Source organism: Rattus norvegicus, chromosome 13, assembly GCF_036323735.1.
Source record: "Rattus norvegicus strain BN/NHsdMcwi chromosome 13, GRCr8, whole genome shotgun sequence".
Lineage (NCBI taxonomy): Eukaryota > Metazoa > Chordata > Mammalia > Rodentia > Muridae > Rattus > Rattus norvegicus.
The window spans coordinates 99,516,436-99,531,130 of NC_086031.1; the positions used below are offsets into that span (position 1 = coordinate 99,516,436).

General features: G+C 48.1%; 1 protein-coding gene and 1 long non-coding RNA gene across 10 annotated transcripts in view; one reads left to right on the plus strand and one right to left on the minus strand.

Annotated features, from left to right (window-relative positions):
• Positions 1-4,316: 4,316 nt before the first annotated feature.
• LOC100911719 (uncharacterized) lies at positions 4,317-13,673 on the minus strand. Of its 6 annotated transcripts, none has more exons than XR_005492715.2 (3): positions 9,485-9,620; positions 5,077-6,506; positions 4,317-4,591 (listed from the first exon to the last, which is right to left on the minus strand). It is a non-coding gene; the product is annotated as an uncharacterized LOC100911719 (long non-coding RNA). The 6 variants fall into 6 exon arrangements; XR_005492717.2 differs by having other exon boundaries at positions 4,585-5,204; positions 6,296-6,506; XR_595605.3 differs by lacking the exon at positions 9,485-9,620 and adding an exon at positions 13,536-13,673 and having other exon boundaries at positions 4,585-6,506.
• Positions 13,229-14,695, plus strand: part of Slc30a10 (solute carrier family 30, member 10) — a 54,779-nt gene continuing 53,312 nt past the window's right edge. For 3 of the 4 annotated variants that reach the window (XM_039090584.2, XM_039090583.2, XM_039090585.2), the window contains exon 1: positions 13,229-14,061. In XM_039090584.2, the coding sequence (XP_038946512.1) occupies positions 13,446-14,061 (616 nt within the window). In that variant the 5' untranslated portion in view covers positions 13,229-13,445. The remainder of the gene's footprint in view (positions 14,062-14,695) is intronic. The other variant, NM_001105985.1, reaches the window with a different exon arrangement.

The following is a 14,695-nucleotide window of genomic DNA, read 5'->3' on the forward strand; positions in this document are numbered from 1 at the left end:
TGTATCACCTGCGTGTCTAATGCCCACAGAGGCTAGAAGAGAACAGTGGATCTGCTGGGACTGCACTTACAGACAGCTGTGTGTAGCTGTGGTGATGGGAGCTGAACTGAGGTCCCATGGAAGAGCAGTCTGTCCTCTTTAACCTCTGAGCTATCTCTCTCGCTCTTTGTGGGTACGTTTCCAGACACACATTTAGTCCCAGCACTTGGGGGGGGGGCAGAAGCAGAGACAGCTTGGTCTATGTAGCAAGTTCCAGGCCAGATAGGGAAACCCTGTCTCAAAAAACCTAGACCAGGGGCTGGGGATTTAGCTCAGTGGTAGAGCGCTTACCTAGGAAGCGCAAGGCCCGGGGTTCGGTCCCCAGCTCCGGAAAAAAAGAACCAAAAAAAAAAAAAATAATAAAAAACCTAGACCAAACTCCATAGGCTCTTTGGTGCAAAACTAGGTTGTCTACACTTAAAGACATCTGCCCAGCATTGCTTCTTATCATTTTGTAGGTAGTGAAGATTTTGTCCACGATCTCATAGCACCTTCAGCTCCCGCGTAGATCGTCTTCTCTGCCAACAACCAAGCCTAATAATATATACAAATCTCTTTGCTGCGCCCATTGGAAAAGTGGGGTTCTCTGTATTGTTGTGTTTGGGTTTGAATTTTCCACTGAGGGATCTAGCAACTCTCCCCATTGCCCCCAGCAACATTCAGTCTTTCAAGATGCACATAATCATGTAGCCCTCGAAACTAAGAGGTGAGGTGTTTTTCTTTATTGGACTGGTGGACAGGTGTCTTGACATCAGACTCCAGCCTCAGCTTACCATTCTAGATATCTGGTTTGGGCTTTTATTATGTGTATGGATGTTTTGTGCATACATCTGAGTCATGTTCTTGCCTGGTGCCCTCATAGGCTAGGAGAGGCCATTGGGTGCCATTGAACTGGAGTTACAGGCACCAAGTCACCTTGTGGATGCTGGGAATTAAGCTTGGGTTCTCTGCAAGAGCAGCAAGTGCTCTTAACCACGGAAGCACCTTGCCAGCTCCTGGCTTCAGAGGGTTTTGTTGTTGTCTTATTTGTTTGATTTCACACCACATTTTTTTTTAAAACTGAGATCAAAGATTTCACAAAACATCCTAAAGGGGGACCATTTATTATAGGTAAATTTAATTTCTCACAACTTAGCATTTCCTGCAAGCTGGATGCCTATGACTTCTGACAAGGGTCATTTTGGAAACTTGGCAGTGTCAGACCCGGGGAGACGATTCAGAAGTACTTCCAAGGGACATAGAGTGTTGAAGCAAGAAGACCTTAGAATCCCCAGCGCTCATTCAGAAAGACCAGGAGAGGCTGCTCCAGCACCTGCTACCCCAGCCATGTGGTGATGGGCAGACAGGGGACCAGAGGGGTGTTGGCTGGTGGCCTAGCCCCAGATTCAGAGAGACATTGTTTTCAAGGAATAAGGTCAGGAAAATGTCATCTTCCCTGACCTCTATTCATATGCACTTGCCTCTCTCTCTCTCTCTCTCTCTCTCTCTCTCTCTCTCTCTCTCACACACACACACACACACACACACACACACACTCACAATGACACACACCTATACACACATTTGTTTCGAATGTTAGACTCAGCATCACTTTGTGAGCAGAGTTGTCTGGAACCTTCGTTACCTTGGTTGCTTGCTTCTCAAGGCTGCCTCTCCATAGCTTCTCAGTGCTGCACCGTGTCGGCTCTGAGGCTGGAGACAGGCCTCCAGAGCTCTGCTCCATGCTCTCCCAAAGGCTCAGCTGGGTACTAGTGGTTCAACGGTTTAATTAAGCTCTGCACTTGGCCTCCTTCCTGCCCCACCATATGGAAGGCTGGTGCTTTTATTGGACTGGATCTCTTCTTTGTTGTTTTCTGGGTCAGATATTTGTTTTCAGGCATGGATTTGTTTTGTTTTGTTTTCTAATCACAGGGGGAGGAATGAAGCCGATGTCTTAAGGGTCGGCCAAAAGCAACTGCTGTCCAAACAAATCTTGTCAGCCCTCACTCCTGAGCTGCATACTCTCACTCAAAAGACATTTACTTTCTGGTTAAACCCATCATCTACCCTATGCCCAATTCAAATGATCATTGCCCTTTCTGAATTCCAATCAGTATTTCCTGTATGTGTCCCAATAGTCCCGACTCATTCTTGTTTAGTTTGCTATACCTTAAATGTTTTATGCTAATTTCCCTGAGCTTCTCTTAATAGTTCCAAGTTCCACAGATGCTCGTGTTGAGTGGCTACACGATTTTCCCAGTTACCGTCTAACAAAACACCTCAGAATTTATACTGAGGCATTCTGCAGATTGGGGTCTGGAAAGAACACAGTGTGGACATCCTGCCCTAGACACAGTGTCTGAGGTCTCACCTGAGGGGGCTCAGAGGCTGAGGGTGGCCTGGTGGACAACAGATACTTTGTGGCTGGACGTGCAGTCACTTACTTTATGTCTGGCATCTGGGCTGGAAGGTCCAGATGTTCGGGACTGCTGATCAGACAGCCTACCGCAGATAACCTCTGGGTGTGGCTTCCTCATGCCAGAGCAGCCTCAGGGCATAGCTAGGAGTGGCACAGGATTCTAAGCACAGATGAGTGTTTGGACAATCAAAGTTGAAGCACCATTGTCTCCTCAGACCGGAGACTGTGGTGACGTGATGAGACAGAAGGAGTGTTGTGCCCACAGACCCCACGTCTGGGGGGAAGGAGCATGAAAGTCACTGTGTGGAAGCAAAAGGAGAAAAGGCCACATCTTCACAGAACGTTCTGCACAGCCTCCCCTCTGCACAGTTTGCATCATGTCCATGTGCACAATGTGCTCGTCTCACCTACAGATCCCTGAAAGCCCATCAGACATGGCAAAAAGCTCCAAGTCTAGGATCTTAGCATCCTAAATGATTCTGGGATACAGATTCCACAGATTAAGCTCCTTGAGTGTTCCACTATGGCTGGAAGATCTCTGAACTAAAGGAGCAAACAGACTGTCTTCTATACACACAAACATCCAAGAAGTGAGGAGGGACAGGCACAGGATACTGGAGCCATGAGTCACTTGTATTTATTTCAAATAGCATCCATACCTTTAGGGTGTCTCAGTTAGGGTTTCACTGTGGTGAAGAGATATCATGACCAAAGCAACTCTTATAAAATCTAATTGGGGCTTACAGTTGCAGAGGTTCAGTTCATTATCATCATGGTGGGAACCATGGCGGTATTCAGGCAGGCATGGTGCTGGAAGAGTTGAAAGTTCAACAACTTGACCAAAGGCAGCCAGGAGGAGCCTCTCTTCCACATCGGGCAAAGTGGGACCCTCAAAGCCCACCCCCACAGTGACACACTTCCTCTAACAAGGCCACACCTACTAATAGAGCCACTCTCCATGGGCCAAGCATATTCAAACCACCACAAGGGGGTAAATGCTAATTGCTTTCTGAGTCTGGTCCTCTCTTCTGGGGTGGAGCATGAACTGCAGTCTAGATTGCTCTCTGAAACCTCGTCTTTCTATCTCTGAAAGATTGCTCTGCTCCCCAGGTTGGCCTGATCTAATTCCAGAGCACAGGCTCCCACAAATTTAATATTTAATAAATGCTGAATTGAATCCTTCTGGGCAACAGGTCATGAATAAGATCTTTGTGTCTTCACTCCTCTTTTCCTTCCTTTTCTCTTCTCTCCCATCTCCTCTTTCTTTAAATATAACTTAGGGCTTTCTGTGCTAGACAGGTGCTCTACCGCTAAACTCTACCTCAAGGCCAAGCTCACTGAGACAAGAACAGGAGCTCCTCTCCCTCCACATTCATTTAGTAGGGCCTAGACCATGGGTGACTTCTACGCGGAAGAACTGTCTGGAATTAACTGCTCATCCCTTAACCAAGCCCTGTGGTCAGCGGGTGAGGAACCCCGATTAGCTCACTGTGGTTAACATTGGCCATGTTAATTTTTTGTTACCTGGAATGACCAATATACAAGGTGGGAAAGGTTTTCTTTGGCTTTATGATTTAAAGAAACATCAGCCCACGGTTGTTTGGCTCCATGACTTTGCCTCTGTAGTGACTTAGCATATGATATCAGGGACCCAGAAAGAGAAAGGCTCTGGTGTCCCATTTCCTAAGACCCAGTCTCTCTGTCCAAGGTGAGAGGATGTTCCCATAAGGAGGCAGGGAGGATTTTCTAGGCAATCTGAACTCTTCACTGATCCATTTGAGGTTTTGGGCTTCCTTTCTACAACAGTGTGGATGAGGAGTCTGGTTTCATGATTGCACCTGCAGTCAAGCCTTGCACTTTCATGACCTGATGCTTGAAGCAGCCATGCAGAGAAAGTGGTACAAGGTTTTTATTTTCATTTTATGGATTAGAAAGTCAAGGCTGCGAAATCTGGGGCTCACCTGGCTGTATAACATCTTTGTGTCCAAGAGTAGGGACTGCATTGGCCTCCAGACCTCATTTGAAAATTAAACAGGGTTGTGATGGTAGGGAGTTGTGTCTTCCTCTCTGCATTTTCTCTCACAACGATTGACCAACAGGTGACAAAGACACACAGCGATCAGCAGTCATAAATGAGAAACTCAGAGTGAAGATCTGTAATACGTTTATTGAAATACGTGTTTTAGAAAATAAACTATGAGTATCTGGGTTCCCCTTTGAGCACTGATGCCTTCAGAGCACAGGAGACAGCACCCCATCACCTGGAGCTACCCATGTGGGGACTCATAATCAAGTCACGAACTACCTCACATGGGTACTTAAGTCTTCAAGAGCAGTACATGGTCTTCACTAAGCCATCTTTCCAACGCCCAGTCAACCTTACGCCTTTGATGTTTCTATTGTTGTTAGTGTTTGCGGTGGTGGTGCAGGAATTGAACACAGGGTCTTACATGTGCCAGGCAAGCCCTATGCCACCGAGCTACATTCCTTACCCCTTTACATATTGTTTTCAAAATACTGTGCTAACCAGTAGCCATTGAGTTCTAAGCCAATTAAACTAATTAGACTAATTGGGCAAAGGGGAAGTAGACGATTTTATGAAAAACATAACGTTCTAAATACTTCTCAAGACACTCTACCATGCTATGTAGTCGGTGGAAGTCCAGTTCTGGGGAGGTTGGTGGTGAGACACCAATGGTGAGGGGCTGCTGGAGGCTTGTCAGCGGGTGGCCTGTCAGCTGAGCACACATGCTGTTTTATTTGATTCCTGTGGAAGAGAGTGAATAGATCATAAACGGGAACACAAGTGACAGGCAGGTTCACTCTGACAGAGCTGGGACTGGATCTGAGATCTTCACTCCTGTGTCCTTGTGATGCATCACGGATACGTAACCAGTGCCTTGGGTACGTAGAGGCATCTGCTGGGAGGCTTTAGCTAAAGTTCTTGAGGTAGTGTTTCCCTATGTTGCCTAGGATGGCGTGAGCCTCGCTCTGTAGCATAGGCTGACCTGGAGCTTGTGACGTTTCTATCTTTGCATCCCAAGTGCTGGGGTGTAAAAGCATTCACTGCCACACTCAGCCACCAGGGATGATTGGAACAGCTGTATGTCATAATTTCTCAGGCAATGGACATTTTCACTTTCACGTAGTCTAAGGTTTGAGGAAAGCCTAGCAGTGGAAAAAGCTGCTCGTGTGAGTTATTTCTGATGGCTTCACATAGCACATACAATCTTTCTGTAAATTATGAAATGGTACAGAATTTTACTTGCCATCAAGACTATGGTTTAGAATAAACACAAGGCAGAATTTTCTGTTGTTTTTCTTTTAAGCTTTGTGGATTCTTTCTCCTTTATCTGAATTAGAAGTCTCACAGCTGACTACTTCCCCCGCACCCATCAGACTTCACACTTAGTATGTAGTGCTGAAGTCTGAATGGGAGGCGTTCCCTAACTTCCTGGTTTGGCCTCTAATGCTCTCCTCTTCTTCCTCCAGTCACAAATCATGCCCACACCTCCGCAGGCCTTGAGCACAAGAGTTCCCCTGTTGGTTATTCTTATTGCTGTGAGGAACCCCCGATAAATGCCATTTTGGGAAGGAAGGGGCTGAGACGTTGAGAATCAGCATCCCAGTGAAGAAGTCATGTAGCAGGAGGCAAGGTCTCTGAGCCCTCAGCCAGGAATCACTGAGATTTTCACACCCTACTCAACCCTGTCTCCTTTTCAAGCAGCCCAGGACCCCAGATCGTAGGACGGCGCTGCCTAACTTCCCACTGCAGTCAGCTCCATCAGATCCTTTCTCACATAAAGTATTTCCTAAGTGATTCTAGATCCTTCTGAACTAACAAGCTACAACAGTCACCATCGTAATGGCTTTCTGGGCTGCCCTTGTAACCTGGAGAAGGGATGAGAACTGGCAGTCGAAAGTCACAGTGTTCATAACCACGGGTGAATTCCGGATGTCCTCTGCTCTCCAGGGACAGGCCAAAGGACCCATTCAGCTTTATCAACGACCTGTTCAAAGTGATGTTGACTGCTGGCTGGCTTCATGCTGTTGTTCACATCTCACAGGCCTGTCATAAAAAAAGATGAGTCATCACATCAGCTCAAGAATCTCCCAAACGTGCTGTGTTCTGAAACCCTTGGAGGGAAAACCTTCACTGTCCTAGGTGCTCTGTACAAATCTATAACAAAAACAAAACAAAAAAATCAAAATCACCACCACCAACAACAACAGCAACCTCCCCCGGACCCCAAAACAAACACCTCAGCCCAGCAGTGGTGGTGAATAAGTTTAATTCGCACTCTGGAGGCAGAGGCAGGCAGATCTCTGAGCTCAAGTCCAGTCTGGTCTGTTCTACAACGTTATTTCTAGGACAAGTGGGGTTACACAGAGCAATCCTGTATTTCAAAAAGTGAGAAAGGTGGGAAGGGAGAGAAGAAAGGAATCTCAACAGCCAAGAACAAGGGCCACCCTGTTTTGTATCTGTGGAAGTATTGTCATTTCAATGATTTGTTCTCTAGAGTTGGTGGGATTTCAAAGTGTGTGTGTGTGTGTGTGTGTGTGTGTGTGTGTGTGCATGTGTGGCTGTCAGATGACAGTTTTCTGGAATCATCTCTCTCCACCCACATTTACCTCTGTTCCAAAGATTGAGCTCAGGTCTCCACTCTTGCCTGTGCTGAGCCATCCTACCAGCCCTGAAATTGTTTACCTAATGTTAGTATAAAGCCTCTGCTTCTTAAATGAAGCTGTTGGTAAATCTTTTAAGTTGTTCTAAACGTCATCACAGACCAGAGCTACAGTGTTCCTAACACAGAGGATCCCAACTAGCCTGGTCTGTCTGCCCTCAAGTCATCAGATCGACCAAAGCTCTGAGTCCTGGTGAACTCTCCACCTCCTCCCCACCAACTGCACGGCTCATGAGGAGTTACCCGTGAACACTTACTGAACCTTCTTTATGGCTCTGCGTTTCCCTCTGCGAGTCTCATGACAGCCCAGGAGTTAGATCCTGTTACCACTATAGCACTAATGAGGAAGAAGATGTGGGACCCTGCCCAGGTCACGTGACTTGTAACAAATGGCAGAGCTCGGATTTAGTTCCAAGTCAGCCCAACTTCAGAGACCATGGCTGGCTGACTTAGTTTTTAATCTTCACATTGATTTATCCCTGTGTGGTGGGCATGTGTCTATGTCTATATCTCTGTGGTGTGTGTGCATGTGTGTGTGTGTGTGTGTGTGTGTGTGTGTGTGGTGTGTCTGTCTCTGTCTATATATGTGTGTGTGTAGTGTGTCTATCTGTGTGTATGTGGTGTGTATGTGTGTATGTGAGTGTGTGTGTGTGTGTGGTGTGTGTCTGTCTCTGTGTATATGTGTGTGTAGTGTGTCTATCTGTGTGTATGTGGTGTGTGTGTGTGTCTATCTGTGTGGTGTGTGTGTGTGTGTCTATCTGTGTGTGTGGTGTGTGTGTGTGGGGGTGTGGGGGGTGTGTCTGTGTGTTTATCTCTGTATGTGTGTGTGTGTTTATGTGTCTATCTCTGTATGTGTGTAGTATGTCTGTGTGTGTCTGTGTCTCTATGTGTCTGTGTCTCTCTCTATGTATGTCTATCTCTGTATGTGTGTGTGTGTTTATGTGTCTATCTCTGTATGTGTATAGTATGTCTGTGTGTGTCTGTGTCTCTGTGTGTCTGTGTCTCTCTTTATGTGTGTCTGTCTCTGTGTGTGTGTGGTGTCTGTGTGTTTGTGTGAGTCTGTGTCTCTGTGTGAGTCTGTGTCTCTGTGTGTCTGTGTACCTGTGTGTGTGTGTGTGTGTGTGAGTGTGTGTGTATATCAAGTGTGTCTGTCTGTGTACACGAATGAGTGTAGGCTACAGTGCCCAGGGAGAAGTCAGAGGACAGTTTATGGGAGTCCTTTCACCTTGTAGGCTTCCAGGATTGAACTCAGGTCATCAGGCTTGGTGCCAAGTTCCTGTACCTGCTGACCTCTCGTTAGCTGACTGACTTAGTTTTAAAGTCACATTTTAAAAACTGATAGATTAAAACGCTATGCTGAAAGAATTTTGAGTATAGTAATCCCTGAGTTTATGAACTTTACTGCATCAGGTTTTGGGCCATCAAAACAAGAATTTATAATCCAGCTCTGGGAGGTTAAGACAGGAAGATTGAGTTTGAAGCCAGCCTGGGCTACACAGCAAGGCCCCATCTCTGAGTGAAAACAAACACATGAAATGCTACTTGTTTAGAACAAAAAGTATTTAAAAGAAAAAAAATCATTCTGGTGTAAGTGATGAAAGTAAGCTTCGAGTACCCTACGGCCTGGTCATCTCGCATCTGCCGCTTTCAGATTGTGTGATCTTGCCTCGGTGGGTTAAAATCTCCAGGCTTCCGCCTCTTCAGCGATAAACAGTTTATAATAAAACAGTATTTAGTGAGGTGGGAATATGGCATTTCGTGCTCATTGTATCTCACACAGTGAGCTAACAGTGCCTGCAAACCCTCCACCCCGGGCTCCAAATAGGAGCTCAGTAAACACAAAACCGGGGAAATAGACACTGTAAAGACGGCTGTGGGTCTGTCAAGTAACTTAGATAGGCCGGATGATGTAAATCAATCGAAACATGGATGTGGGGGCTGCGGTGATGGCCCAGGCAGTGATGTGCCTGCTGTGCAAGGGTGAGAGCCTGAGTTGGATCCCCAGTAACCACGAGGAAACCTCAGCAGAGTCTACGCTTGTGATCTCAGCACTGGAGAACTGGGGACGCTGCAGCTCCTGGCCTGCCAGCCCAGCTGAACACAGAGTTTTGGGTTCAGTGAAATACTATGCTCTCTCCCTACCCACAGCCCCCCCCCGCTGCCCCAGCCTCCAAAAACAGAACTGATTGAGGAAGACAATCTTAACCACATGAGTGTACATGTGCACACACACACCTATGCAAACTTAACCTGTACATAACTCTCTCTCTCTCTCTCTCTCTCTCTCTCGCTCGCTCGCTCGCTCTCTCTCTCTCTCTCCTTTTCTACAGCACATTTTATTGTCAGTGTCTGGAACACTTACCTTTCTTTATGGTCAGGAACTGGCTGAGGACAGGGACATCAGACACCTGTGAAAACTCCTGGCCCTCGGTCTCTAGCTTCCTAGTTCTTACTGTCTTGCTCCTAGGCTAGTGGCCCAATTCTTATCTGCCCTTGGCTGGGAGAATGACTAACCAGGAGGCATGAGTGATATGCTTCTGCTGATTTCTTCTTTTTTTTTTTAAAGCTGTGAATGACTGAGAAATACAATGAGCAGGGAAGACACGTTTTAGCCCAGTCGGGTTTTTTTTTTTTTTCTTATAGTGTTGGGATTTGAACCCAGGTCCCTGCATGTGCTAGGCAACTGAGCTGTACTCCCAGCCCCACTCTTGCTGTCACATGTCACATGTTGCAGAGGTCCCGTGGTCTGGGAAGGGCACTTGAAACATCTCTGGTGTGAATTAGCATCTCCTCTGTTGACTTAGTAGTGATTCTATGACATATGTGCTGCTACTCACACCAGGACTATAGCATGTATTGGGTGCTTTCTGTATACTAAGCACTGTTTGAAGCACTGTGCACATTAATTTGTTTAACCTTTACTATACCGTCATCAATCTCCCTTTACAGTCCCAGACGAGAGAGGGACTTGACCAAGCCTGGGTAGAGCACAGCTGCCACAGTCCTTGTCTTCGCCATTCTTCTATATGATTCTTCTAGATTATTTATAATTTATTAATTTTTAAAAAGAATTTCCTCGGATTCTCAATGTATGGATATTTCTCCTGGAAATATTATTTAAGACAAGTGGTCTCTACCCGTAAGCCAGCCTATGACTGTGGGATTACAGTCGAGAGCTATCTGCCCAGCTGAACGAGGAATATCATTAAGTTCCTTGCGTTTGGGGATTTATCTAGTAACAAGACAGGACCTTTCTATCAGGGATATTCTATGAAGGATGGGGACCTTCATAGAATATGAAAAAAGTTGGAGGCATGCTTTAGGATTCAGACAGTGAATGGAGCTAGAAGGTAGACAGACTACCCTGGTTAGACACAGTAGGCCACAAAATAAAACAGGAGGGGGAGGGGGTGCAGTTTGGAAAGGTGGTTCAACAGATAACAGTGTTTGGCACCAGGTCTGATGGTCTGAGTTCAATCCCAGAGACCACCGTGAATGGAATGAGAGAATCAACTCCCCAGAGGTGTCTGTCCTCTAACCTCTTGTAAGCCGTAGCATTCATGCCATGCACACACATAGCACACCCCTCCTTGACACACACACAATACACAAGATGTGATAGATAGAAAACTAAACAAAAGGACATGAGTTCTGGAGAAGACTCAGAGGGAAGAGGGGGCTTCATTGGGCATAAGAAGTAGACCAGAGGGCGGGGACTGGGAAAAATCCCAATACATTAAATGCATGTCCGGGGCTGGCAAGAATAAATCCAATCCAAATTATTATGTTTTTTTTGTTAGGTTGAAAGTTTTGTTAATGGATTCCAGTTTCAAGCTAATCCTTTGGAACATCTGAGAGTAAATTCCTGCACCACTGTGGCTTTGTTCTGAGGAAGGCATTGACTGCATTTCCAAGCTCCAAACCTGTGCATTGTCTCCATGCGGGTGGTTAAAGTTGTGGGGAGACAGAAATAGAGGTTACTACGCTTTGCTTTCAGGGTCTTCTTAAAACGAGTGAGAAATGGGGCTCCCCCACCCACACCCCACTTGCATTACTTAGGGTCTTACTGCCCCTTCAGTCCTGGTCTGTCAACTGCAACTGAGGCTGCACCTTTACTGACTGGTCTCTCACAGTGCCCAGCCTCAGCTGCTCTCCATGACCCCTTCACACTTTCAAAGCCAGTACCGCCTGGGTGACTCTTACACATTACCAAGTCCAGTCGCAGCACGAGGTACAACCTTGGCTATCTCTGGAACACAGCCTCTTCGTGCTCTCAGAAAACACTTCCCAGAAGATTTCACCTCAATGATGCTGGTCTCTTCTTAATCATCACTAATTTCTTAGCTCCAGCTAGCCGGCATCAATTGTCCCAGTAGTGCCTTCTATTCTTGATTCTAAAGCCAGAGCCACATGGTGAAGTTGCCGAGTTCTGCTGTTTGCTGAAGCTAAAACATGGCCCCCTTGTTCTTACATCATCACCAGCTTTCTGTTTTCTAACTCCTTCACTGCATACGCTTGGCTGTCCTGGAACTTGCTCCGTAGACTGACTTTGAACTCAGAGATCTGCAGGCCTGTCTTCTAAGCACTGGGATTATAGTCCTCCAAGCCTGGACTTAAGTTTTTCCTCACTTAGAACTTGCTCTGTTCTAGGCTGGTCTTACACTCAGAGATCTGCTTGGCTTTGCCTCCTGGTGTTAAAGGTTTGTACTACCGTGCCTGGTCCTAAACTTAGCTGGGTGGAGTTTTGCCCCAAGGTCACCACATATTAAAATTCTTTTCCTCTGAAACCTCTAGAGCCAGGCTTCCACAGTTCAAGTCACCCTCAGCAACAAAGTCTTCCATATTCCTTGTAGGATAGCCCCTTAAGCCCCACTTAAAGCATTCCACTGCTTTCCAAATCCAAGGTCCGCAAATCCACGTTCTTTCAAATCAAACATGGCCAGGCCTATCACATCAATACCCCAGTCGATGGTACCAACTTCTGTCTTAGGGTTTTACTGCTGTGATCAGACACCATGACCAAAGCAATTCGTAGACAGCATTTTGTTGGGGCTTGGATAGAAGTTCAGAGGTTCAGTTCATTATCATCAAGGTGGGAGCATGGCAGCGTCCAGGCAAGCATGGTGCAGGCGGGCTGCTAACAGAAGACTGGCTTCCAGGCAGCTAGAACAAGGATATTAAAGCCCAAGTCCACAGTGACACACCTACTCCAATGAGGTCACACCTCCTAATGGTGCCATACCCTAGGACAAGCTTATGCAAACCATCACACCACTGAGTGACCAAGAGCGAATGCCTTTTCTGAAGGGGTTGCAGTGTAAACTGTTTCAAGTCCAGGACATGTTCCCATTGGAGTGACTGCCACTTTGAACAGGGCCTATTTGGAAAAATGATTTGGGTCAATTGAACTATGAGTATAGGGTCACCTACCGGGACAGTAGAAATTCTTTCCGACAGACTATGAAAGGAGACCAAACCGGCCTTCTTGGATGGCCAAAGGACACAAAGAATCCCAGTCTTGGGTGTTGTGCCAGTGCTCTACACCAATGCTTACAGCAGCGTGGCAGCTATGTGCCCTGAGCTGCCTGCCTTCCTCTCCCCTGTAAATAGATCGACTCAGAGACCCCCAAAAGGGAGATGATACTGTGCTATAGGGGGGATAACAGGATTTGTGGCCTTTGTGAAGGAGAGAGGATAAAGTGGGATCGGGGATGGGGGTTAAAGTGAGGAATGAGATACCATTTAACCAAAGGGAGAGCAGGAAGCACCTTATGGTGCTCACCAGCTCATATGGATTCTGCCCTGCAACTTGCATCTGGGCACGTAGGCAGCAGTGTGCACACCCAGCACAGCCCAGGTCCTTATCAGCGGTGTGCACAGATCTGTAGTAGCCCAAGGGTGAGGGGTGGGGTGGAGTTGGAAGAGCGGGTCCATCCTATGCCTCTCTCTCTCTCTCTCTCTCTCTCTCTCTCTCTCTCTCTCTCTCTCTCTCTCTCTCTCTCTCTCTCTGAGGGGGTGGAGGTGGGGATTTAAGAAGATTGACATCCCGATGCGCCCCTCCTCCCAGCAGCTCGGGTCTCCGGCCCAGACCTAGAAGGAGACACAGGCCGGTGGCCACCAGCCAAATCAGGCTTGGGCGGCGAGGGAGGAGGGGCAGGGGCCCCGGGAGGTGCCCTTTGCGACTCTGGGGCCACTCCTGCAGACTCTGGTCCCGCGAGCGCGAGCTAGTGGCATAAAAGGCCCGGGAGGGTAAGGGCGGGCCTGCCGCCGGAGGTGGGCTCCAGACCCCCGCAACCTGTTGCGGGGCTCAGCGGGCTGTAAAGATGGGCCGTTATTCGGGCAAGACCTGTCGGCTGCTGTTCATGCTGGTGCTCACCGCGGCCTTCTTCGTGGCCGAACTGGTGTCGGGTTACCTGGGCAACTCCATCGCGCTGCTCTCGGACTCGTTCAACATGCTGTCTGATCTGATCTCGCTGTGCGTGGGCCTGGGCTCCGGCTACATCGCGCGACGCGGTCCCCGCGGCTCCAGCGCCACCTACGGCTATGTGCGGGCGGAGGTGGTGGGCGCGCTCAGCAACGCAGTCTTCCTCACCGCGCTCTGCTTTACCATCTTCGTGGAGGCCGTGTTGCGGCTCGCGCGGCCCGAGCGCATCGACGACCCGGAGCTGGTACTCATCGTGGGCGCCCTGGGGCTGGCAGTCAACGTGGTGGGGCTGCTCATCTTCCAGGACTGCGGCGCCTGCTTCTCCCGCTGCACGCGGGGTCACCGGACCCGCCCTTCGCAGCCGCCGCGCCAGGGGGACACTGGTGGCGCTTTGGGGTGTCCCCGGGAGGCTGCGACAGCCACAGACCCCGGCTCAGACTCAGCAGTGACTCTCCGGGGGGCCTCGGCCGGAAGAAAGCAGCAGGAGGGCGCGACGGTGTTCTCGAATGTAGCAGGTGCCTTTCAGTTGCATCCTTCCGGACTGGGACCGCTTTGTTCTTCCCCTCAATCTTCCCCCTCCTCCCTCCTCCTGGCATCTGGACCTCTTTACTCATCCGCTACTTCTTTTTCGGCTTGTTTTCCTCACTGATGTATTAAAAAGCCCCTTCCAGCTTGTACTGTTCCCATTCTAACCCAATTCTCCATCTTTCTCTTCCTCCTCCCCATTCTCTTTCCTTGCCTGCCTCCCCACGCCAACCCCCCACATCCCCGCCTTTTCACCTCTCTCCTTTCCTCCTTGACCCTGCAGTCCTTATCGTCCCCTCTCCTGTGGCAGTATTGATCTTGGAAATCAATTCTTAACTATTGGGCAACAGAACATTTCCTATCCTGCTCCCTTGACTGGTGCTATCCGGATGTGTTTTCTCTGACAAATACATTGGTGTGGGTCTATCCTCTGCCCCTTGGATATTGAAGATCTGGGGGATAGGTGTAGGCTTATTCTTGTCCCGTTTTAAATTTGAAAGCTGTGTGTGTGTGTGTGAAGCCCAAGGGTGGACCTCGGGCTTCCTCTGGGTTAAAAAGGTACCTAATTGGGCTGAGTGTAGGAGAGGCGGGGACTCCTGTATTCTAATAGGAATGGAAAATAAC